The sequence below is a fragment of the Hippichthys cyanospilos genome, chromosome 15, assembly GCF_059441005.1.
Source record: "Hippichthys cyanospilos isolate Australia breed blue-spotted pipefish chromosome 15, RoL_Hcya_1.0, whole genome shotgun sequence".
NCBI classification, from domain to species: domain Eukaryota; kingdom Metazoa; phylum Chordata; class Actinopteri; order Syngnathiformes; family Syngnathidae; genus Hippichthys; species Hippichthys cyanospilos.
In genome coordinates, this window is record NC_142383.1 from 5,559,199 (window position 1) to 5,586,509 (window position 27,311).

Below are 27,311 nucleotides of genomic sequence, written 5' to 3' on the forward strand. Positions count from 1 at the left end.
CCTTGTTGGTTAGTTTACACGTTATGGTTCAACCTACCCCTTGATGTGGGTCATCTTACCCTAGACCTGGGGCAAATTGAGGCACAATTCCATTTGTTTTGGAAAGGTCATTATTTTGTGAAGCTTTGACAGAAATTCATTCTGACCATTTCATTTTATAGTAGACATCCTGAAATAAAGGAATATGTTTGTCCCTGTGTAGTTTTTCCTTGAATCCAGAACCAAATAAGTAAAATTGGACTCATCTTACCCCACTCTCCCGATGAGAGCGATTATTTATACCAAAACTCCAATTGAATTAATGGACCTGAAACGTGATTGATTAACATCAATCTGATGAGACTGAAAATGTTTTTTCTTTAAATTCTAAAGTCTACAGTAGCAATAAGGCATTTCAGAATTCCAAGTGATCTGATTATATTTAAATCACTGATGGCTACAGTGTAAGCATACAGCTGAATGAAAATGGGAATCGAATTTAAAGTGAGAAACAAATGCAAGTGTTTTCAAGACATTTTGAAATATGAAGGGGGCATTGATCACAAATAGCCAAACAAGTCAGATAACTTTATTGTTCTATGGTACACGTTTGAAATATTACATAAGGTGCTGCTACTAATGGTCTCTGCATACTCCACATGTAAACCAGTTAGAAAACAAACAAAAACCAAAACGGCTAATCATTTCACTATTGTTCTCTTTGGTCAAAAAGTGCAAACCAAGAATGTTGCAAGCAATGCAAAATCCTTTCAGATGAACAAACTGCTGCTTCTATTGGCTATGATGGTAATGACACGCATTTCCTACAAGAGTTTGTTGTATTTTCACCTATGAAGCAACATTGTATGCATAGAGTGTGTATGGCTTAGTCCTGATTATGCTACAGAATCAGATCTTGGCCTACAGAGAGGGATTAACTCCATCAAATGTTCCAACAGCGGAAGACAAGACCCAGAAATCTAGAAGAAGTGCATTCACTATAATGCAAAACAAATGTACCATGGTAATTGTACTTCTGATAAAAGCATTCTGTGTCTGAATTAAGTCAGATGTTAACAAACCGTGTTAAAGTAATAAAATGAGGATGTGACTAAATTCTCCCAAAATAAAATTGTAAACAAAAAATAGTAATACAGTAGATACATTCAAATCATCAGATCTGCAGCTTTTTCCTAAAATTTATGTTAGAAAAGAAGTTGAATCAATCATGCGGTAAGTGTGATGACAGGGTAAAAACATGTACATTTCAGATTTGAAATACACAACAAAGACAAAATTCCACTTTTTTTTCATCTGTAAAACCTTTAACTTTCTAAGCATCTAAAAATCAGAGCATCTGATGGCAAACCATTACCATACTTTCATATGTTTTTAGGGTATGTTGTTGGTGTACTAAAAGGTCTTCTACCTTCCATTCAATTGAAAGGACACTTCCAATCAAATGTGCTCAAGGAGCATCATAATGAGTTCAGAAGTCACTGGAACAAGTTTTCTATCAATATAAGAAAAAGGTTTCTTGATGTGAGCATCTTATTAGGGTCTGAACTCCTCACCCCATCTTTAATCCTTATGCAGTCTTATGATCCTTATGATCATGTTTGGGTCATTTTCCTGCACACAATTTTTGCATTATTTTAGGCAAGGGATGGCACATACATTGTAGCATGATAACTAAGTGGTCATGTCATGTTGAAAATGTCAGCTCTTTCATGTCCTTCTTCAATGGTTTCCCTTTTTTGTGAAATACCTTTGATGTAAAGATTAAATTGAACAAAATACACAAGTGTTAAGGCTATGTCCTGCCACCTGGCAAAAAAATAAAAACATAATAACATAAATTGTATGTTAAAAATGCAAAACATGAGCAAGGACAGTGTTTTGTTAATGACAAAAATCAGATGCAGTAGGGCTAGGCAATTAATTGAAAATAGAATTATGCTTTTAGCAAATCAAATATAAAATGGTATAATCAAAGGAAAACTACGCGTATGCTGAAAGACATGGTCCGTGTATGCTCGTTTCTATGTTGTGAAGCGCCAGTATTGTTCACACTAAGCATGTGGCGAGTTATTTTGCCTTCCCCCAGAATGCTTAAAGATGTTAGTTTTTTAATTCTGTTGGGAGTTTCAGAGCTACAAAATGTTGTGGATCAAATGTCCCCATTTGGCTCTGCGCTGATCGACCATCGCAGGTTATGAGATCGACCGCCTGTGGTCCACTGGACTGGACTGTGGGGAGGTTCCTGCCCAATGGCTTTGCCTGCTGTCAAGACATCATTGCACTATATGGTACAACATGTTTTCTGTAATCTGTATGGTGTATCTGTATTTGTCTGTATTTGGTACACGCAGCATCCACTTCAACTTGTTGAGCCTGGAAGGGGGCTCCTCCCACCTGTGGTCGCTACCGAAGGTTTCTGACTTTCCCCAAATTGGGGTTTTTGAGTTTTTCCTTCCCCTTCTGGGAGCTTTGAGCAGGGGATGCTGTTGTGGAACTAAAACGAAAAGATGTCTCTGTTTGAGTCTGACATGACCTCTTTTCACCTGTGAAGCCCTTTGAGACTTTGGTGATTCAGGGCTATACAAATAAAAATTGATTGATTGATTTGACTGTTCGGAAATCATCAACAAACTCATTACACACAACATGGCTTGTTGGCTGGCTAGCTAACGTAGCTAAATACGATGCAATGTTGCGGAGACGATGGCACTATGAAATCTCTTAATGATTTGATTCAGGATGAAACTGTGTCCACCAAGGGTGATGCAATTAATGCATTATGGGGAGACGATGGCATGGAGAAATCTCATATTATTTGATTCAGGATGAAACTGTCAACCAAGGATGATTCAATTAATGCATCACAAAAGTGGTGTGCCAACCGGGCCTTCAATGATTTCTCTTAAAGCTGAAACAATCAAAAACACTAACCTGTAATATTGAACACATTTATTTCCAAGTCTTTAGCCTGAATAAATACTACGTTTTAAAATCAATTAACAATGAATTATATTAGTTGTATTCAAAATTGCATTAATGTCTCTTATTTTTTACCATAATCACCCAGCCCTAGTATGCAGAAAATAGCTAGTATTACTGACCCCAGCACAACATACTAACTATCACAGCACCACCACCCAGACATAGCCTTTAGCAGAAAATTAAGCTGTGTACAAAGACCTTTACAACTTCAGCTTGAATTACATTCACACCTAGTCGATCTGCCTTGAAGCTCATCGGAGACTGGAAAGCGTCTCTCATCTAGCGTGATCCGCGTCCGCCTTCCCCACATTGGCTTAGTCAAGGTCTGCTGTGAAACCTGTGGTAGGTTTTATTTGAATTTTTGATGATTTGCTTGCTGTGATCATTTCCACTTTTGAGGCTTTGAACCTGATCCATTGACAGCGCTCTCTCAGGATCAAGGACAAATTCCTTTGTGAGTGTAAGTTGAAGCCCTACAAACAGGGCATATTGCATCCAAGGGAATAAACTCCTCCAAAGGCAACCAAAGCAGCCTTTGGGTCAGGTCCCTGTTATATGGTGTCTGAAATGGCCAAACCTATGTAGATCTGCAGTCCAGTCACAACACATAACAAATCCAGTTTCTCCATTGTTCCACTGCTCATTTGAGCGACTGAGATCGCAGAGAGAACTCGAGAGTTTCAAGTAGCACTCTCCCTAAGTTACTTTCAGGATATTCTGACCTGCTGTCCCAGTTAGAGCACAGAAAAAAATAAAATCATACTGTGTTCACATTGCTTTTGATTGTAGCAGGTAAAAGTTCAATCACTTTTCTTAAATCTTAGTTTAAGCACAGTGGTGTTAAAATGCTCTGTTTATCAACCACGTGATCAAAATCAAATTCATAAAATCACAAGAGGACATGATCCCTTTTTCCATGTCGAGGACACATTAATCTTTGGTGTATTGGCCCTGTTTTCATCAGGGTATTTCCATGGTGGTGCATCATCCTGCTTCTTTTATTGTCCAAAGTTGGTGCCACTGCAGCTTTCTTCATAAGTGGGTGGAGGCTCTGTGACACAGAGGTATAAACAAAAGAGGATGTCATATTGTGTAATTTTTGTGATTCACTCAGACAAGTTGCTTCATCGTCCACTTCTTCAATTGTCTATGGTTTTAACTGAAGTTTGGTGTGAGTTGGGCTTTCTTCATAAGTTGAAGGAACTTTTAACACAGATTTAAATCAGATAAGGAAGTCATATTGCATTACATTCATGAGTCATTCAAAGAACTTGAAAAAAGCTACACACAATAACAAAAGGTACTATGCTGAAAAGGACACTTGAAACTGTTGAATGGCTTTACCTTTCAGTGAAAAAAGTTAAAAGCACTTCACATATTTGCTCCTGACAAAAAGTATTGTTCTGGGCTTAGTCCATTCTTAAATTTGAATACCAAAGAGATTGCATTGTGGAAATGGGATTACTATTGAATTCTACTTGTGTTTTTTTTTTTTTTTTTTTTTCCAGTATTAAGAAGAAATTGAAATATAGAGTATTTGCAGCATATAGTAAAAAGCCTTCTTGGTAATTTCATTATTAATGTGACAAAGGGCTATAATAGATATTAGGAGTCTAGAAACCCTGCCAAAGTGGCAGGTATTTGAAACATAAAAAACACGTGGAGAAACCATGTCGTACCTAAATAAACACTTCACGTCGGCCCTTTGTCATCCCACAATTATTCAGTTATTTGGTGACATTAATAGTAGAAACAAAAGGATTTTACTTGACCTATTTTTATACATCTAAAAGAATAATAAGGAAAACAGCTATTTACGGGTGTGCAATTTTCGTATATACACCGACTGTAGGAATGAATGAATTGCATAGAGATTAAGAACATGGATGTATTGTTGCATCAAGGGAAATGAAAAAGCACCAGCTGACACAAATATAACATTTCCGAGCATGTATTGTGCTGTCAACATGTGCTTACCATGAGGATAGTCCCAACTGCTATACTCTGGAGGCAAAATGAGAGAACAGAAAGTGGGCATTGGTGTGGTATCTCCATCAGTGAAGAAAGGTATGGTCGTTCCAGTTGAAACACAGAACAACGGGGCAGAACCATCGGGCTGGCTATGGCCAGGATGCTGCACTGTACTGGGGGCGTGGCTAAAGGGGCTTGGGGACATGGTGACAGGCTGAAGAGAGGAATCTTGCTGAGAATGACGCTTGGTGGGGATCTCTACGTTGGCAGCACCACTTGCACATGGTCCTCCATCTTCCTCAAATGGAGGGGCACTGGGTGTCACCCCTGCTGCATTGGATGAGACATCCCCATCGCAGTAGTTTGGACTTGAAGGTATAGTCCTGGCAGGAGACAAGTTCACAGCAATGTTCCCAATGTAGATGGGCAGGGTGACAACTGCATCCGGAGATTTTAGTGATACCTATAACCACAAACAATTATATAGGTTTTTCTTCAGGCATACTCATAAATTACATGACCACCACAATTTCTGTTGGGTGGCCTGGTAAAAAAACAGTCCCAACAAAAGGTTATAGTATATGTATTATTGAGTCCTAAGTAAGAAACAAATCAAGCTTCTGTTGTTTAGAGGGTGGCTGGTACATATTTCTACCAAGGGCAGGGATGCCCAAACATTTGTGCCCCAAGATCTACTTTTCCAGCAGCCAACCTCCCGCGATCTACCAGAGGATTAAGTCATTAAAAGATCCTCTTTTGCAGCTAAACAATGTTTAGCTAAGATATCATTGTTTTGTAAATACCACACGAATTAAAACACACACCTGGGCTGTTTCACTCATGTCTGCAGATTCATTCAACTGCAGTGAGAGATAGAGTCTGACTTGCTCAACTTACTTGGGCTTGTAGTAGCCAACTCATCGCTTCTACTTTCACCTAGGCAGGGAAGAGTAAAATGACCCAGGCTGCATGGACACATTTACATGTTTTGTTTATTTTTTGCTTGTTGGGCCAGAAATGCAATTACTGTATTTTCCGCACTATAAGGTGCACCTAAAAGCCTTATTTAAAAAAAAAAAAAAAAAAAAAAAAAAAAAAAGCTGATGGTGCGCCTTATTATCAGGTGTGCCTTATATATGGATCAATATTGAGATTGGGATTTGTAGATGGGGAATGAAGTGATAAAGTAAGCTTTACCTGTTTATTTTGTGTGTTTACAGTTGAACAAGGTTAGTCATATTGACATTGAGTTATTATGTTATTGAGAGTTTAGAGTTATTGAGTTATTATAGTTATTACTCTGAGTATTACTATATTGTGATTCAAAAAGTTTTAAAATATGTAATTAATTGAGAGTGTGCCTTATAACCTGGTGTGCTTTATAATGCGGAAAATACGGTAAATACACAGTCTCCTATGTATTTCATTGCACTTCTCTGGCGCTGCCTGTCAAGCCACTGCATTATAGTAAAACAGCCAAACATTGTGAGAAGGCCATCCAATGCTTCAAAATAAACTATACCATAACATGTATTATGTGAAATGAACGGCATTCGTGCACTTTTATTTTGAAGAACAGTCTATTACTCGATAAGCTTTTGTTCTCAGAGAGTGAGCAGCTCCCGATGATGTTCTGAAATCGTTTTCAGTTGTCAATTCAACAAAGTGACATTCATTTTTGTTGGATTGATGTTCCTTTTTTTCCTCGATTGGTGTTCTTTTTTCAGCTGAGTTTTTTTTCTCCCCCATGCACAAATGTGCTTCATACGGTGATAAAAAGAACATAGATTTAAGAGCAAAGCTAGGACATAAAACTAGCTTACTAAAAAGAGCATTCAAATAATTGGAAAGACATTAATCACCAGTATGAGAAAAGAGCAGAGACCCAACATGAACAAGGAGATCCACAAACCTGAATGAAATAGTCAATATCAATGAGGCTACAGCCTGCCAGCGCTGACTGAGGAAGAGGTGGGACAATGATCTGTTCTCTCCACTCAGCATGTTTTCCTGCCTTCACGCCGGCTCCCTCCACCTCTGCGATGGTTCGGAGGTCAAAAACATGACGCTTGGTCTTATAAGTCACTTTCTAATAAGAAAAGAAAACCAAAACATGAGACCATGAAAATGTCACTGTAACAAGAAGCCCTTTCACGCATCTCTCCCTATTCTTCGGGTTTAATGTTGCTTTTAAAGCAATGTTCAACAATTTCATAAATATTTTTAATTCATTTCTGCAGTTCAGGGTTTCAGACTCTTACCTGCATGAGACTTGCCAGTACACATCCTGTGTCTTTTCCAGACTTGTTGTGAATCTCAGTGGCTAACTTGATCACCTGCCCGGGGATATAACCCCTGAGGTCACTGCGAGCTTTCAGCATCAGTGTCCCAGACTTCACCAGAAGGTAGTTAAATTTCTTTGTGGTGACAGCATAGCTAATGTACTGAAGGCAGAGAAGCAAGAGAGAGAAACTGCATGAGAATAACTAAATGCTGAATGAAAAAAATAAAGCATGTGGTGTAATGCAAAATGCTTTTGAAAGATATTGAAAAATAAGAATTGTGTATATAAAATATAATTGAACTACATTAAATGAAATTTAACTTGCACTGGAATCAGGTTGAGGAAAGATATGAACCCTGATCCCTCGAGTAATGAACAAAATGCTTGGCTAATTCAGCCAGTAAATTGACCAAATTTCGAATAAGTTGATATTGGATGAAACTGTGAACTGATCACGCTAATTGGCTGTTAGTTAATGAATCCGTGATTGAGATTATATATAAGAAAGTAAAAAGCAAATACTGTGCTAAGGTTTTAGCTAGCATCATAAGCTCAGTAAAAAATTGCTTCTTGATGTGATTTGTTCCAGCTTGTATTGTGTGTGTTGTGCAAAGGTTATGTGTCATTTAATTATGAAACATGACTGGATTCCTATGTAGAAATCCGCAAAATAATAAAAAAAAAAAAAAGAGGAAAAAAAATCTTGGCATGAATCTTAATAACATGTTGAAATTGTAGCAATCACACAAAGTGTGTAGTGAAAAATCTTTTTTTCCTGAGTATCAAGAAACTGAATCTTTGAAACTTAACCAGCAGTTAATCATTCACAGGGAACATGTTTTGGGAGTGAAAGAGGACTCATGAGTAACAGGTAAACATGTCACACAAAACGAACCAATTCCAACCCAGAACCTTAAGACTGTGAGACAAGCCCTCTAATTATGCATTGACATATAACTCGAATGTGAAATCAAATAAGTCTTAATCACAACTAAAGGTTAATGTTTAGTTTGTAAAATTTGCACTCACATCAATGTCAGGCACCTCATTAAGGTTGAGCAGGTTGAGAAGGTAAAATGGCCTCTGGGCTTTGTAGTCCTTGGCAAAGCGAGGCATGTCAATGGCAGCTTTCACACAGTATGCAATCTTTCCAAACGGTCCTTCAAAAGAAGTTGGTACTGCGGCTGATGGAATGCCAGAAAAAAAGAATCTCATTCCTTTGTCTTGAAAAATGCACATGGCATCTTTTCTCTCAATTGCATTTTTGTGACTGACAAACATATTAAAGGCCGCAGAAAGAAAAAAAGCTTTAACTTAAAACACACACTTTGTTTGCTATCGTATCCCTTCGAGCCCATTATTCATTGAGAAGTTTCTCAAGGGATAAGTCTACTGCTGATGTCAATAAGAATTAGCCTGGAGAGGCAGGTGGTTATTTCCGTATAGACAGCCTGGCAGCAAAGGCAGAGCAAGAGGCAGACAAACATTCCCTGGAGGGATGCACATGGATAGTCATTGCATTGTTTTTGCTCACTTAAAGGTTGACATTTGGTTGAAACGTTTAGATTAAGAAAAGGTTTAAGACTTAGGACGCAAACCATTGTCACCCTTCAAGTACATCGAAAGAACTGTTTGCAAAATTAATTTTACAAAAACAAGGTTAATTTGATTTTGTAGTATAACAACAACTCACACAACTTTACGTTTGCAAATGCCGTGCAGCAATAACATGCAAAAAAAGTATCCATCCATGCATTTTCTAGAGCTGCTTATCCTCAGGAGAGTCACTGGCTTGCTGGTGCCTATCACAGTTTTCTAAGGGCAGTAGGTGGGTGACACCCTTACTGGTTGCCAGCCAAGTGCAGGGCACACAGGAATGAACAACCATTCGTGCACCCAACCATACTTAAGGACAATTTAAAAGGCCAAAAACACCTGTCATGCATGTTTTTGGAATGTGAGAGGAAGCACGAGTGCCCGGAGAGAACCCAGCAGGCTCGGGGAGAACATGCAAATGCCACACAGGAAGCAGGAATCGAAGGCAGGCGTGCTAACCACTCTTCCACCATGCCACCCACAAAAAGAATATTCAAAGCTAATTGGCTCTGTGAGGAGAAAAAAAAAGAAACATGATCCCTCAAGCTAATAACTAAACCAAATGAGAGAGTAAGTTTGTTTTTGGTTTTATATTTATTTGTATACAGGGTCAGATAGTTTTGAATATTTATTTTTTTCATTTCAAAAACTGCATTTTATATTTAGTGGAGTTATAGTTGTCTGGTACTTAAATTTGATTATTTTAAACAGTTATATCGTATAACACATAGCAGAATAGTAGAATTTGAATACTAAAAATAGAATAGAATGTATACTAGAATAGAAAAAAATAGAATAGAATAGAATGCCTTTGTCATCGTACAGCAAGTATACAAATTGGGAGTGCGATTCCAATTGAATAAATATACATTAAACAGAACAGAAACCATAGTTTAACATTAGTGCAATTGTTATTAAAGTAAGGAAACTAAAAACATTAAAAAAAGCTATTTTTTTCATGGCACTGTAAATTGTACTCAGATTATATACACTTTAATAAGTAATATATATCACTGTAATTCATGCAATAAATGTAAAACAACATCACACAATACATTTTGTAGAGTACATTCTACTGAACAGAATAAAATTTAAAATACAGTTCATTTAAAATTAACGCTTGGAAAGAGGGTGAAAACATTCAGAATGAATCAAAGTGTAAAATTTATTGTGATTAGACTGGGATTAAATATAGTTTTACCATAAACTGTACTTTATGGATTAATTTTGTACATTGTTGCTTAGCAAAAAAGAAACAACTACTATATTGATTTGTATTTTGGAGAGAAACATTCCTGCTGCATAAAACTGCACTGCAAACCCCTATTTATTTCATTATTTATATATTTATTGTTTTATCTATCTGTCTAACAATCTATTTATAATTAGAACAATTAGCCACCGTCCTGCAACAATCTGTATTTCACATTGGAGATTCCATTTGATACCTCAGTGTTAATTTGTTAATTGCCCAAATCTCATACATTCATATACAAAGGGACAGAGCATAAGGGATGTGTTTATTCAAACGTGTCACTTATTAAAAATCAACCAGGTCTTCTTATGCAAAGTTTTTCAGTGAGAGAGCATGAGAGGAGGCAAGGAAAAGCACGGGGGCATGACGGGCAATTAATCCGTGGCTGCACAACAGGAGAGGGCCTAAAAATAAACCATGTCCCTTGTGCTTCAGCCCACGCTAGTGTGTGTGAAAGATAGCAAATTTGACTAAGTATGTTGTGTTAATCTCGACTTCTCGAGGTTATTTGCATGCTTTAGCGGCTTTTTTTTTGGTGTTTGTTAAAAGTAATGCAGATATAAAACACACAGTTTTTTCCACATTTCTTGACCGGGTATCACCCTCCAATAATACAAATGTATGAATCTGTTTTGTGTCATACTGTTGGTGTTATACTGTCAGTTATCCCGGATTTCCTATATAAATCTACACAATAATTTAAGGACCACAGGTGTGTCCAAAACAAATATGAAAACAGGTCATTGAAAGAAAGTTCACACCTGGAATGAGAAACTGGAAAGGAAAATTGTATTCGCCCGCTGGCAGAATTCCTGTGGAAAAAAAAAAGATTCATCACTTGCAGCAGAGCAAACACAACTGAAATAAATACCATACACAGAAAAATAAAAAGGCACTTGTTGGTGAAGAGATAAGCACAAGTGATATTTCCTTTATGTGCACATGTAAAAACATTCGATATCCAGGAGGTGCCAAGCCTATTTTCCCAGTGGGATTGAGTTTCATTGATAAAGAGGTTATGTTCTTCAAAAGACAGTGAATTATGTTGTTTGAAAAGGCCCACTATCAACTGAAACTAGCACAGAAGGGTGATTAATAGCTTGATAAGTAATGACTGAAACACATGGCTGGCAAAGCCTCTCTCAGCAAAGGTAATCGATGATTAAAAAAAAAAAAGCAAGGAAGCAACCGACACAGAAAACGTGTGCATTCTTCTGCACCAGTACAACTTTGGATCAGCATCTTTTTAAGAAGGGGCCCTGATAGTAGATAATAGTTATAGTTTGGACTGTAATGATGATGAAACTACAGTGCATCAAATTAAAGGGCCTCTCTCATGCAAATGCAATTTTTAAGAGCTTTCAACCATATTACAGGTAGACTGCTATTTCCTCAAGACAGAAAGTGGTGTTTTCCTCCATTTATACATTCTTGCATGCTCATTGCTGCACTCTCAATACTAGCTTCTCTCGATCGAAGCATCACTAATTGAGTATGCCCCTGTACCACCCGTGCAGACCCAACACAGCATGAGAGCATGATAGGGGTGCGGCAGTCACACAGTAGGAGTAAGAGATTGAAGGGAGCCAGACAACTTACATCTTGCAGTGTTAGAAATATAGCCACCAAAACAATTCATAGTTCATAAGAAATTAAAGCATTGTGCCAAAGGTGATATATATACAGTGTTCCCTCTCTACATTGCGGTTCGGCTATTGCGGCTTCACCCTTTCACGGATTTTCACAGATTAATTTTTTCGTTGCGGGGTTGTGTTTTTTCTTCGTATTTTTCTTGCAATTTTTCTTACTTTGGCCAGCTAAAAAACAGCATTTTATGTATTTAAAAAACAGTCGATCTCTACTATATGGATTTTCATTTACAGAAACTTGAACTACATGCACCTTTAGGCGAAGGGCTGCAGGTGCTTGTCAACTGAGTCAGGAAAATCCAGCATCCTCACCTGAAAGGAGCTCGGGTTATCAGGGAAATCAGGCGCCATTCCAGGGTAACCTAACCTATCCTACCCCGAAGATTTGCTGAAGCATTGAGGGGGGCCGGTTTGGGGTTCTCAACATTGCACCTCTGCTATTTGCGGGTGATAGGGTGCTGTTGCCTTCTTCTGGTCGTGACCTCCAACTTTCAATGGAACCGAGTGTGAAACGACTGGGATGAAGATCAGCACCTTCAAATCTGAGACCATGGCATTCATTTGGAAAAAAGGCTAGAATGCCATCTCCGGGTCGGGGATGACCTCCTGGCCCAAACGGAGGAGTTGAGTATCTTGGGGTCTTGTTCACGAGTGAGGGTAGGATGGAAAGTGAGATTGACAGGCAGATGGGTGCAGCGTCTGCTGTAATGTGTTGTCTGTATTTGTCTGTTGTGGTAAAGAAAGAGCTTAGCCAAAAGGCGAAGGTTTCTATTTACCAATCAATCTACGTTCCTGCCCCCATCTTGGTCACGAGCTGTGGGCCGTGACTGAAAGAACGAGATCCCAAACACAAGCGGCCGAAATGAGTTTCCTCCGCAGGATGTCCCTTAGAGATAGGGTGAAAAAGTTCAGTCATCCGGGAGGGGCTCAGTGTTGAGTCGCTGCTCCTCCACGTTGAGAGGAGCCAGATGAGGTGGTTTGGGCATTTGGTTTGGATGCCTTCCGGACGCCCCACCAGGAGGATGCCCGGGAACGACCCAGGACATGCTGGTATGTCTCTCGGTTGACCAGGGAACACCTGGGGACCCTTCCAGAGGGGCTGGATGAAGTGGCCTGGGAGAGGGAAGTCTGGCCCTTCCTACTCAAGCTGCTGCCCCTGTGACACAATCCTTGATAGAGTGGTGGCTAATGAATGATGGATAGAATCTATCCCCCACACCACAAAGGGAAGAGGCACGTATACATTTGTGCCCAAAAATCAGCCACCAAATCAGCCTTGCTTGGGATGTTTACCACACATCAGCCTTGCTTTGCTGCCCACCGCTGACCCAGCTTTGATTTGGCAATGGCAACCACCTGCGGATCTGGCCCCCGGGCCTTCAGTTTGACATCTGAGCTCTGCTGCATTAGCTCAGGGAAGTGGCGCGTGTATACCTGTGACCAAACAATCAGGCGCATCTCAATTGAGTCCAAAAACTGGCTTCCTCCCCAGCATGGAGCTCAGGGATGAGGCGCAATACACTTGTGTCCAAAAACCGGGCACTATTAGGGGCCGGCGGCCACGCACTGGCCTTGCTTGGAAGGTTTTACCCCCATTGGCCTTATTTCACTCCTCGCCTGGGCTCAGGGATTTCCCATTCCGTGGACTTATTTCCTGATTGCCTCCAACCCAACTGGAATAAGTCTAGAGCAAAATCTACGTTGAAAAAAAAAAATACTATGACAATATCAATTGCGGGTTTACCTCTGTTTTCTTAATGTTGTGGAATTGAAGAAAACATAGCAAGCTTTTAATTTTTTCTGTGGCTGTATATTACTCCTAATAAGATACGCTTAAGATGTTCAGCATTATTCAACATATGCAATTTGTTATTTTTTGACTCAGAATTTTGGTGAATGAAAATAATATAGTTTTCCATTATTTGGCTTCAGTTTGCTACAACAAGTGTGGCTTGCATTCATATTTGCATAGCAGCAATAGGAAAAAGATCTTAGTTTCCTGTGTGTTATTATTTGATGACAGTGAAAGAACAAAGTTGAAAATGACTTTTATCATCCTATGTCCACAGAGGACTTTTTTTTTCAACTGTCTCACTCTGCTCATGTTGCTCAGTCCTTGAGGCAAAGCAGGCTATTTTCGAAAGAGATTAAGATACGGAAAAACTGCAGTGATAAAGGGGAGGACAGAGAGGCTGCATCATGCATTATTTATATTCTGCTGTGTGTGAGAGTACCGAGGGGTTGATTGGCTTGCATTATATATATATATATATATATATATATATATATATATATATATATATATATATATATATATATATATATATATATATATATATATATATACATATATATATATATATATATATATACACATATATATATATATATATATATATATATATATATATATATATATATATATATATATATATATATATATACACACACACACACACACACACACACACAACATTGTGTAATGGTGGATTTACACAAAAGTAATCAATGATAACTGTTCAAAGAAGGAAAACAAGGAGAGAGAGATGTTTTAATCACCTTTGTCAGCAACAGTCAAAGTGCTGTTGAAGTACTGCTCCTCTACACTCCATGTTTCGTTCACTTTGTTGGTGATCCTACATGAGCCCTGACAGTTCACCTTGATGGCTTTGAGAGGAGAGAGAAAAACAATTAGAATAATTTGTGATTGAGATCAAATTGATCAGTTCTACCCTAAATATAAGAGACTCAGCATAGATTGAATATTGTTTAATGATGATAAGAATCCTTTAAATAAAAAAAAGCATGCATTTTTACCTCATTTTCTTTATTTTTCATATGCAAATACATACACACACAAAACACACATCTGGTGACCGTTTCTTATTATCGGCAATAAAGGGAATTGATTGACACATGCCGATCACACAATTTTCCATGAGAAACGGCCAATCACAATTAGTGGCCAGAGCACCACTAATTCAGAGCATAACATCTGGAGTGTTTGGTACAGTACTGTATATCTGCAGTGTGATCACATCCCCCCTGTGTCATCTCTAATCAACCTTTTCTGTATGACTCCGGGACAATATGAAAACCATCTGATAAAACTCACAAACGCACACGCGCAACAGACTGACATACAGCAGTATAAAGAGATCATTCCTAATCATTGTTTCAACCCCAGTCCTCACCTTGAGCCTGGATATAAAAATCCATTTAGATATCAGTAGCGAGTGGATCTAATATTAAAAACAACTTGAAGTCAACATACTAACAGGCAAAAACTTGTGAGGCTAGAAGAGCTCCCAAAGATACTCAACTGTTAAGAGACGTGGACAACATTGATAGTGCACTTGCGCAACTCACAGACTTAACTAAGTTTGCCACACTCCTCATGAGCGAGCTGCACAAGATGGCTTGCCTGATGTTCAAAAGGCACCTACTCCCAACTGCAGGTTTCATTTCCTCTCACAGATGTTCAATCGGATTTAGAGCAGGGCTTTACTGAAGGCCTATGTTTTGCTATTAGCCGTTATTAGGTATTCTGAGCTGTTTGCTTTGGGTCTGGTTGGACAGAAAAACACCAATGTTTCGGAAACAGACCAATTTTTTCCACTTATCTGTGTTAAAATAGCATTAATTCAAATGCAAAATAAGTACTATTATGTCATTTACAAGGCTTAAAACGATTATATATACCTCTAATTCGATACAGTATGTATGCATCCATTTTACAGCGTTTGCACAGAACGTCAAATAATGCACTTAAATCAAGTGTCGCCTTATTGCCTCTTAGTTGTCAACAATGAGGGGGCTTGACTTGTCTCCTTCAGCCCTTGGATGTGCGCTTGAATAAACCGGCATGGATTTACGATCGTGATCTACGATCTGTTTTCACAACAGTCAACACTTGGGTGAAGAACATCCCAAGTAAGATGATAAGCAAATCATTTCAGAAGACCTCAATTTCAAACAAATTGGACGGGTCTGAAGATGACTACCCGTGGAAGAGTAACGAGAATGTTTGTGCAAATGACGAGCAGGAAACAGAAGATGTCAGGGAGTTAAATGGGAGGCTCTATTTTCCGTGTCAAATAGTGATGATGACTTTTAGTATTTCTCGACAAATTAATTTTCACCTGTGTAAAAAAAAAAAAAAAAAAGCATTGACACTTCAAATCATTTTATTGTTGCAACATTAGTTTTAGCATTTGTGCCATTGCCACTCAACAATCATTGCCAACCATGATATATGTAACCCCTAAAGTCAGTGTAAAAAAAAAAATAATCGAGATCGACTTGTACTGGGATAAATACAGAAAGCTCCCCTTGTGTTGGACATATTAAAGCTCCATTGTTCTTTTCTTAACAAGCAATCCAGAGACACGATTGCTGGTATCATTATTTAAAGAAAGAAAAACCCATACTGGTCAATGAACTACATTAACCCTTTCAGCAAGTTATGCACAAACTATGAGTGTTAGGTTTGTGTTCAAACTGATTTTACATCACTATATCATTTTTGTCTGAATATTTTCCACAAGATTGTTGTTGTTTTTTCTTAAATAAATCGAACCTTTAACTTTCTTCCACTAAAAATAAAAAATCATAATATCCCAGAATAGTTGAAGAAGACCAAGATTTTATTTTTGGACCATTTCCCTTGAGCCTAACAATTTCCCTTGTTTTAACAAATATTGAAACTAAAAGGGTAAGTGTATAGTAAAAGGATATACTGTATGACAACTCAAAACCATGAATGTAAACAATGGGCAAGTGCCAAAGATAATTTGTCAAAATGATAAATAATTTAAGCAATGGGTGTATTTTACTTCAATACACTTGAATCATTTGAGGAGTACAAAACAGTATGTATTTGGAAAAAACAACAAAACAGATAGCAAATGACCAAAAATTCCTTTGAATAACATTAGTCGTGCTCAGAAAACACATGTACACAAGGAAGCAGATGGCCTCGCCAGATTGTTGGCACAATTTCAGGGAGGAGAGAGAACCTAAAACAAAAGCACAAAACAAAATCAAGTCTTCTAATGATACTGAAAATGAATATTTATAACTTTACACAAAAGAATGTGCAGGAAAGGGAGACTATAGGTTTAACACCTTGAAATGAGGCATTCTGGGACTTGATAATTTCGCATTCAGGTTTGGGGGAGTGACGTCACACTTGTGCCATGTCACATTTTAATCACATCAATAACTACGGAGGAAAAAAACTGATTCTCACTTTTAAGAAAGCCAGTCACTATTTTGGGTGGGTCAGCTAAAGAAAATTCTTAGATATGTTGTACACTTTATGCAATCGTGCAAGTATTATCTGGCTATGAAAACACTAGCAGAACGTAAAACAAAAAGGGAAAAAAAACGATCACAGCACAAGGCTGTGTGACTGTAATGTCTAAATTTAATCACTATATGTATTCAATGTTTATTATAAATATTACAATTTCTGACAATCACACAGTTAAATGTTAATAACGTATTTACGTCTAGATTTTTTTATTTTTTCAAAATAAATAAAATTAAGTAGCCCGTCCATGTTAAGTAAAATCCCAATTTTTTTTAATGAAAATAAATATTTACTTATAAAGATATTATACTTTAATTTGAAAAGGTTTTAATTTATTTTTACCTCTTTCACTATCAGACAGCTATATTATTATTATTACTATTAAAATAATAATAATAATAATAATGCATTACTTTTATGCGACGCTTTTCTAGACAGTCAAATACATTTTACAACGGCTATATTTTTCATTCACTCCCATATTCAGACACAAGTAATGGTAAACTACATATGTAGCCACCGCTGCCCTGGGGCAGGCAGACGGAGGCGTGGCTACCAAGTTACAAGATAAGCTACTCTACTTAATTTTCACTTACTCGAAAAACGTTAATTTGTTCACTGTCACTGACAGTTATATAAGTAAATCAATTTCAACTCAGCTGGCCGTGAATGAGGTAAATAAGAACACTTTCTTCTTAAACATCCATGAAAAATTGCACTTTCAATTATTTTGATTATATTGCAAAAACTGCCTGAAAGAAAAAATTCTCCTGAAGGTCATCACAATCCATTTACATTTGAGAACAAACAATACATTTCCATGTCTTAGGGGATCCCAGCAGCGACTGTCTGTCTACAGATACAGTAAATAAAGGACAGTGTCTCAACAGACTCGTGGAGCCAGATTGGCCATGATAAAGGATGACAAATTTGTTAGATCATTCACCCAAATAAAGTGGAAATGTACGTGAAATTTGGTAGTGTCACTAAAGGCGATTACTGCAGATTACTGCGTTTTTGTGATATGGTTTCTGTTTCCGTGATTTAAAAAAATGTAAAAAGTAAAAACAGGTTGATTTGCTGCTTAATTCATATTCCAAAAATGCATTATTAATCAAAAATACTGTGTTAAATGAGGGCAACATGGAGTGAATGCAAAATGAGGACAATTTTTATTTGGCTTCCTCTTTAACCGTGCAAGTCGTGTCACTCTTAGGTGATGTTTACTAATTTAAGAATGACTCCACAGTGTTTTTAGGCAAACTACTATACGTATTAGCTATTCAGAGCACAAAGCATCCCTTAAGTTTGACTAACCACGGTAGTTGGGTATGAGCCTGTCAAATTCGACACACTCAGTTTATATATATTTTGTAAAAGCAAACTAATAATTGGTGCTTCATCTTGGAACACTTAGCTGAGTTACAATATAAGCAACGATGAGTGAGTATGTTATGATTCTGGGTCAACATGTGTAAACATTGATTTGGGATGTTCAAATCATTTCTTGTAGCTGCACAACAGAGAGCACACAAAGATTTTAGAACAGCAGGGAGTAGAATATGGCAGCGCATGAATGTCCACGAGGGGCCACAGAATAAACCGTGCAACTCGCAGGGAAAATGTCTCTCACTAGTGCTCAGAATGCTATGTGTTGAACATGCTCTGACTCAGCAGCCAGCTGGATTTGTTACCAACACATTGGAGTTCATCCAAATCCTCTTTATGGTTCAATGAGAGTGTATGCAAGCAGACAATCCAAGTCATACTACCCGTCAGAGAGAGGATGTTATCAACATTTTGAAGATGGAAAATACAGTAAATACTTAACTAGAAAAGATGCAAAGATAATCGTCTTCAAAAGCAAATTTATATACAACAACAAACTCATGGTGATGTTAGAGATTTGGAAGACCAAAATCAAAATGTTTTTCCAAATACATTAGTGGTGCCCGATCAAATACCATGAGAGGAACACTCTTACTGTTTCAGAAAAACAACCATTTGATTCACTATGCCCTTTCAATAAGCAGATTTTTCAGAGGGAGGATCAACCAGCCGGAGCTTGTTGAGCTCCTTTTCTTGATCTCCTTTTCTTTGTCATAAAACCTCTTCACCCCAAGTGAGAATTCAATCCTTCAGGGCTGGTTTTTCTGTTAAAGTTTGTAACTATCCTGCACTGCTGTTATTAGCTATGCCGCTTGCTAATCCAAATGCACTATAACTGAATCAAACTGTAGTACAGAAAATCGTGTGTCAACATTGCATCAAAAACACCAAAGAAACAATAGAATATGTTTAAAATGCAGAGAACAATTACACACCAATTCATCACTTACAAATTAAGTGTACATTGCATCACTGAATCATCATAGCTCACCCCTTGTTAGCCTGAAAGGAAATGATGATAACGGATTTTTATTTTTTTACAATAAAATACATCATCGTACATTGAGTGTTGGCTCACTGACTTGGAACTAAATTTTTACTGCCAAAATGATTTCAATGTGAGAAGAAGAGTGTGAATGAGTTTTAAATTACGTTTTTACATCAAACGTTCCTGTCATGCGGATGCAAAAACATCCCTGTGCAAGAAACCAGCCTTGGGCTTTCAGCTGGGCAGAAAAAGAAAGAAATCAACTACCAACTTTAATAATGTCATTTAAGGTTTTCCCAGCATCTTCCCTGATAAAACCTACCACCCGATAATCTCTTGAATTAGAAAATGAAGTGTAAGGCAATGAAAAGGTAGGAGATCGCATTGTAGTGCAAATATAACCTGTTTTAAAAGTCCATCAGAAGTCCCAGATAATTATTTGTCTTTCATCTTTCATTGTCTTTGTGTTTCCACATAATAACATGTTCATGTTATTATCAAGAGCACAACAATAATTGTTATGAAACATTTTTATCCTTTCAGGTCAAAAGTTACTGATGTTTGGCCCGAGAGGAGGTCTGCTGACTCATTGTTGCAAATTATGCTCGCAAATGGACGTCCATGTCACAAGTTCATAGATAGGTATTTTGATTCCAAGAGCTGATATGGTGTTTTGAATACACAACAAAAGAAGTTCCAACCACCATCACACAAAGAGAAAACAAGATATTATCTTTAAGAATGTGGTAAGTCTATCATATAGTTCTTCAATGACTATATTTAAGAAAACACCCTGAAAAACTCCCAAAAAGCAGGTTACCCTTAATTTGGTTTGATTTGCTTAGCAATTCAGTGAGATTAGATTGTACAGGATTTAAAAATCGAACATGTCTACAAGCATAATACACAAGCAAATCCTTACATGTTTGCATGCAAGGGTAAGAGGTTTATCACTGAAAAAGTTACATCATTAAACAACCCGCAGCCTTGTTATAATATACCCATTCTGTTCCACACTACTTGAATATTTCATTAAAAAAATAAGCTCTCTATAAATGTAATCAATAAAAGCATATTTTAACTGTCTTAACATTTTCTACTGTTGGCACCCCCACTTATTTTCTAAGTAACAGGAATAAGCTCCAGCATACCATCCATCCATTTTCCCTAGCCGCTTATCCTCATTAGGGTAGCTGGCTTGTCAGTGCCTAACCCAGCTGTCTATAGGAAGTAGGCAGGGAACATTCTGAATTGTTTGCCAGCAGGTTGCAGTGTACACAGGGATCAACACCCATTCACGCACCCAATCACACATAAGAAAAATTTAGTGTCCAATACACCTACAATGCATGTTTTTGGAATGTGGGAGGAAACCAGTAGAGTGCCCGTAAAGAACCTAGGTTGGGCACAGGGAGAACATGCAAACTCCACACAGAGAGGATCTCATAAGCTGGAATTGAACTCAGGATTGAATTGTCAGGCTGATGTGCTAACCACTCAACCATCGTGCCGCCCACTCCAGCATACCTTCGACCTTAATAGGACAAAATTTGTCCATTTGTCCGACAAATGGTATAATATATGGTGGAACATGGATGGCTGGATGGATATTATTTTTTCGAGATTAAAGCCTTAAGATTTGTTTCTAAATTATCATTTTACCTTACAGATTTATGTCCGAAAAAAAATGTGATGGTGTTTGTAAATTGTTTTTTATATGTCAACACACTCACTACAGTTTGTTAAACAATAGATACATTTACCTTGGAAAAAAAAAAAAAAACTGATGCTCAAGCCAGGAAATCTTTAAAATAAAGTTCCTCGATCCAACTAAATCCACACTCCATTCATTCAAGCATTATGAACACAGCTGAATATATGCAACACAGACGTTAAACATTCTATACTACAGCCAACTAATTCAGTGAGTCAGTGTTATTTGTTGTATGTACGTGAATAAACTCCTGCTCTTTCATGCTATAACCTTAGGTGAGTATAGACCTCAAAAGTTATGTTTACTTTACTTAACAAAGTAGAAAAAACATACACTTATACTATAATTGGCTTGGTCCAGAGGATGTGTGCTTATTAAGGGATGTGAGCAGGAATTTTCAAACCTAAATTGCAGAGGTGTGAGACTATACGGTGCGGGTGCTGGAGGTGGTGAGATTGAGGTTTGCTTTTGGATTGACCAGGTTAAATAGAATTGGAATTGATCACCTCAGGGGGGAACCTAATGTTCAATGTTTTGCGGGGAAAGTTAGCGAGAGCAGTCTGACGTGGTTTGGACAGGTTTAGCTAACACATCGTGCAAAACACAATTGAGGCTAATTAATAGCACTGATGTATGTAACTAAAAGCTATTCAAACGCAAACAGGACAAAAAAAACAGAAGATGGCATAACACTACTTTTTAAAAAAATTTCTCCTTCAGATGTTCTTCGTATCTATATGAATGAACTGCCCTCCGGAGACCAACATATGCACAACTGAAGCTGCATATTTTCAGCTCTGTGCCTTCCTAGGCAAGTGGAATGGAATAATTTCGTGGTAATGCTTTTTACAGCTTTTTAAGCAGTGTCTCAAATTTACTGCCATTTAAAAACACTATATAGTGTTTGCACCATTACCATTGCATTACCGGCCATTACAATTAGTTTAACCTTCAGTTAAATGTGTCTATGTTAATGACTGGCTTTGAGTCAGACTTTAGTTGGTCAAATGTGTACTATATATGATAGACAAAATCTGTACTTCTACTGTTGAGCAAGGTTGTGGTCTGTGAAATGCTACTGGTGCACCACATAAAGGTCTGAGCTTAGATTTGATGATATTAGTGCAATACATTTGATCACACTGATCAGATAATCCAACACCACAATACTAGTAACACAATGATTGCATGTTCAACTTGCATGTTCAACTTGTAACTAATAACAGTTTTGTATGAATCCACTTAAATGACTTTGAAAGGCTGGCAATCAATAAAACTACTGTCTAATGGTGTTATCATCAATAATACAGTGAGGCAGTGAATTTGGTGGAAAATATTGAGTGTATCTCATGCACAAAAACACAATGGACACAAGAGCACAGAACAGGCACAGATACAGTCCATTTACAGTCTGCCTTCATTCGTCCTGGGCAACTAATTCTCCGCTGGCTCTGAACTATCTCGAGTGTGAAAACGGGGTGCGGCGCTTGACGGTTATGAGGGCCTGCCCCCTCTTAGTGCACATTAGTGGTCTGATTCCATCTACGTTTAAACACTATTGCTTGTCCCGCTGTCATGTCCCTGAATGACCCACCCTCTGGTAAAGCACAGGATGAAAAGTGTATAGAATATATTTCTATAACTGTCAAAGATTGCTCAATGAACCAGCTGCTAATCTAAAGGAAGATTCCAATAAAGTGTGAACACAACAGCTGTTTCCCTGGTTCAGCATGTTTCAAGCATTCTTGCTGATTGATTAATCAGCAGTCATGCTTAAGAGGCGCTATGGCATTGAATGTAAAATGCAGGCTCAGCAATTACAGTACATTAATTCTGAAAGCCTGAAACGGAGTCAGTGCAATGCATCTTAACTAGAATACCTTTGTGAAAAGGTCAGAAAACTCCAGGTGATTCACACATTATGTATTACAAAAAAACAGCAGGGGATTCCAATAAATTCGAATAATATTGAAAAGATTAATTTAAAAAATGCCTAACCTATCCTAGCTGACTTTGGACATCCAGGACTGCAATCCAGCCAATCACAGAGTACAAACAGGCAAATAAACATTCCTACTACAGATAATTTGGTCTTTAATTAATCTAACACGCTTTTGGAAAAAGGGAGGAAACCAGAATACCTGGAGAAAACCCACACAAATACTAAGCGAATATGTAAGGTCAGAGCTGAAATTAGAACCCCAAATCTCATAACTCTGAGGCATACGTACTATCTACGAGGCCACCTTCTGCCTTATCAATTATAAAAAAAAATAAGAACCATTTCACTGCTTACAGTTAATTTTAAATACCATTACTTAAGTTAATTTCATTCATTAAATCACATCTGTACATACAGACTCAGGCAGTTGATATATTTTACAGTCATTGGGACATGTAAGACACCAAATGCTCAACAGTTGGTGATAATTACTATTATATACAGACATTGATCAAAGAAAACTTAAAGTAGCACTTAATTAGAATGCAGATTTGTGAGAAATCTTATGTATACTGGTAGGTGGATCTAATGTTTAGTAAAGTATATATCCACATTTCCACATATGTATATTTTTATTGGTAAGTCTTTTTGATCCGCGTTAAAATGAATGTACAGTATTATTCGTTTGCAAATCCTGGGAAATTCTTAAAAACAGATTTTCGAAAAATAAATACCCTGCAAAAACAATGAACAGGGTCCAAAAAAATCTTAATCTACATCTCCATTTTCTAATAAACACACTGTGATTAAATCATCATCTCCCTAATAGATGTGAAAGTACATGTACAGTATTCATAACAACACTGTTGATGTCTGTGAACCCACTTGCAAGACAGATTATACTGTAGTTTAGCTAGCCAACTCCCTTGCGGAATGCACTTGTGAGGATTATAGAAAAAGCTGTCATTTTCAACGATCAACATGGGATGGATCCAGAGAAGGCTTATTTTGTTTACCCTGTCCAATGGATAAGAGCTCTTGTATGGCACCAATATAAGATCAACACATTTGCTTCCTTATTGGCATTTTATGAAGAACCATCATTCATTTGTAAATGTAATTATGAGCAGACATATACCATTAATTATAGACTATAATATGATCCTTTTTCCTGCCGTTTTCGACCTTTGGACAGCAGCTTTTAATTGAGTGGTTGATTGACAATTTTTTACTGCAGCGGTTCAAACAGTCAATATAATCAAAGACTCTCCTCAAAACTGACCAATGAAATTAAATTACCAAACAGGTCACAGTAGACAAAGGTAATTGTCCAAATCTGCTTTCCTACTGAATCTTCATCAGCTACCTGTGGCGTTCACATGAGCCCAAAAGCCAGGTGAGAAAGAGAGAAAGCGAGACAGAACATGAAAACTGCAAATGGAAGAAGAAATCAGCATCTTTACTTGAAAATGAGCATAGGCCCAAATGAAAGAATATCTACAATAGTCCCTTGTTTTTCACAGCTGAATTAATGAAATGGAATTGAAGGTAAAATAAATAACATGGATAAGTTCTTTGCTGCAAGCATAAACTCAAACCCACAATCAACAACCTAAACCTAGTAGAAAAAGACAACTATATTGTCATTAAGGGTGATAACTCTCCCATGTGCCTAAGTAACAAAAGTTGCACAACTGCACTTTTCTGGATGAATGCAACATCCTGTACACACCCAAAAGCCAAGTAGGTTATCTAGGTGAAGATAGCAGTTTTCCTCTTCCGTTAAATATTATATTACCTGTTCAGATTCAGTCAATGGACCCCTTTCATGAAAAGTCAACTTTTTGGAGCTTTTAACCATGCAACTATGTTTTTAACCATGCAACTATGTTGATTTCTCATCCTATAAAGGCACTAAGTGGTATTTACCTTCAATGATGCATTATGAAGCATATTCTAGGGTCTCACACTTCTTTTCTTGAGCAGGTGAACATGACTTGAGAAAATCTCACGATAGCAGAAGAAATTCATATCTCCCCTTCACCGCCCGTGGAGTGAATACATGCCAACCTAATCCACATCTTTTAGTTTCGTTTTAGTGCCGGAGTTGAGAAGGAGAGATTTTGAACAGAGTCGGCCAAGTAAACAGTAACTTTTAATTTATTAGTTACATTGTTTTACTGTGGAAAACAAGCAGAAGTGGCAGAAGTGTGTTTGGGCTCTTGACTGAAATTCAGTCAACCGCAGGCCAAACCTTTTTATGAATACTGGGTTCGCATGGAGAGAAATTTGTGTCTGTGAGTGCTATCTGTATGCTATCTGCATTTTAATTTCAAAGAAACACCTGTTTTTGGCTCCTTCATTCACTCTTGTTGTTCCCGCGGCCGGCGGCATTGAATGACATCATAAATGGGGCGTGGCAGCCACACGGTGAGAAGCACGGCCGGCCAACAAGACGTTTTGTCTTCTGTTGACTTTGACTTTGACTTTGATATATTTAACTGTTGAACGTGTAACACAATGATGATCACGGCCCTTTAACTGACTACCATTGGCTCAGTAACAACTGACTAATGCTGACTGTGCGGGACACATTGAGTGTAAACACAGCTAAAGCATAGGTCAAAAAAATGAGAGACAAAAACCTGCCATTGGATTAAGGCTATTTTCATCCACAACAACAGTCCATCTTAACTCCAACAGCCCAATGATTAGAGATGACCTGAAGGGTTGTGCTGCACACTATCAGACACTGCTCAAGGGAAATGAGAAATTCAAAAAGCCTCTAGACAGACCGTTTTCTTTCATTTTTGTCTGAAAAAAAAACACCTGCTTCAAGCCTTAAACATCAATGTGACAATGTGAAAGTGAGTCACTTCACAAGTAGCCCCATCTACCTCACAGATGACTGGTGGAAAAGGGCAGATTACACCCAGGATTAGTCATTAGTCAAAGAGACAAAGACAGCTGTTAATACTCACTTTCACACATAAGGGTCATCGAGAGAGAATTGTTTGCATATTGGCTGCATAAAAATCCAAAGTATGATGAGACACTAGACTAGACAACAAATGACTGTTGTTTAGAACTTGCGCAATACACTGTAAATTGATATTCTGTTATGTCTTGAATGGAAGCAGTTTAAGAATCAAAATTTTGATCAACTTTACCTTATTATTTGCTTGAAAATGTTGATCTAATTCCAAGATAGATGATGACTCCAGATTTTCCTTTATACATACTCTCTTTACCCACATAGTCATCATAAAGCAGGTGCCATGATTTCAATAGCAGATTGCCTTTTCATGTAAGTGTCGACAAAAGAGAACTTAGTACAGTACATTTTAAAGGTCTGCAAGTTTGGTAAGAGCCATTTTAGTCTTTTTTTTTGGTAAACAACATCCCCCTGCGTGTATTAGTGTGTTTCTCTCTTACAAAAAACAACTATTAACGTTGACACAATGTCCTTGATTATCACAGGAGAATCCCCTTAAGGATCAATGTCAAACAATGGGCCCATTGTTTACTTCAAGGGCAACTACTGAGACCTTTAAGCTTACTATTGTAGTTCAACCTCATAATTGTCAGTTGACCTGAATTTTAACATTTCTGGTGGAAAACACTGAAATGCACAACCCCATCTTTCTATTTTGCTTTCATAATACAGTATAATATGTAGATTACCACCCGCTAAATTTGACATGACTTACAGCAAGTCCCACAGTCAAACAAGTTTGTCATGTAGAGACAACAAGTGGCAGCATGTGCTGTATCAAGCAGGATGTAGTCCAGGATGTGGATTTCAATTGTGTTGATAACTTAACACTAACGACTTGCTTTGAAGCCATTCGTTGAAAAAAATAAAACATTGAAAATACAAACTCCACATCTATAACGAAAAAATAGCCGAATAAAAAAAAAAACCTCGAGACATTTTAGTGGCAATGTAGCCAAACCGTTACTGTGTTTTCTACCACACTGCAGCCCGCAACGGTAAACTTTGCCTACATTCGTATGTATATAGAAGATATTCAAGGAGACATTACCTTTATATTGCAGCGAGTTGCTGATTCGTATTTTGACAGCTCCGCCGATCGATTCCCCTGGACTGTAAACCACCTTATTGTTGGTGAAAGTGATGTCAAATTCTTGCAGCTTTCCCATAACTGCGCTCCGCTACCAGTTTGTGTTGAGGGAAGACGCGACGCTTGCCTCAACACCTGCTGC

At 37.7% G+C, this 27,311-nt stretch overlaps 1 protein-coding gene across 1 annotated transcript; it reads right to left on the bottom strand.

Moving 5' to 3' along the window:
* Window positions 1–552: 552 nt before the first annotated feature.
* Window positions 553–27,311, bottom strand: arrdc1b (arrestin domain containing 1b). The gene is made up of 8 exons (XM_088435472.1): window positions 27,131–27,311; window positions 14,297–14,404; window positions 10,850–10,900; window positions 8,267–8,421; window positions 7,215–7,397; window positions 6,866–7,042; window positions 4,960–5,416; window positions 553–4,033 (listed from the first exon to the last, which is right to left on the bottom strand). The coding sequence occupies exons 1-8, from the start codon at window positions 27,246–27,248 to the stop codon at window positions 3,981–3,983; spliced, it is 1,302 nt and encodes a 433-aa protein (XP_088291598.1). The 5' UTR covers window positions 27,249–27,311; the 3' UTR covers window positions 553–3,980.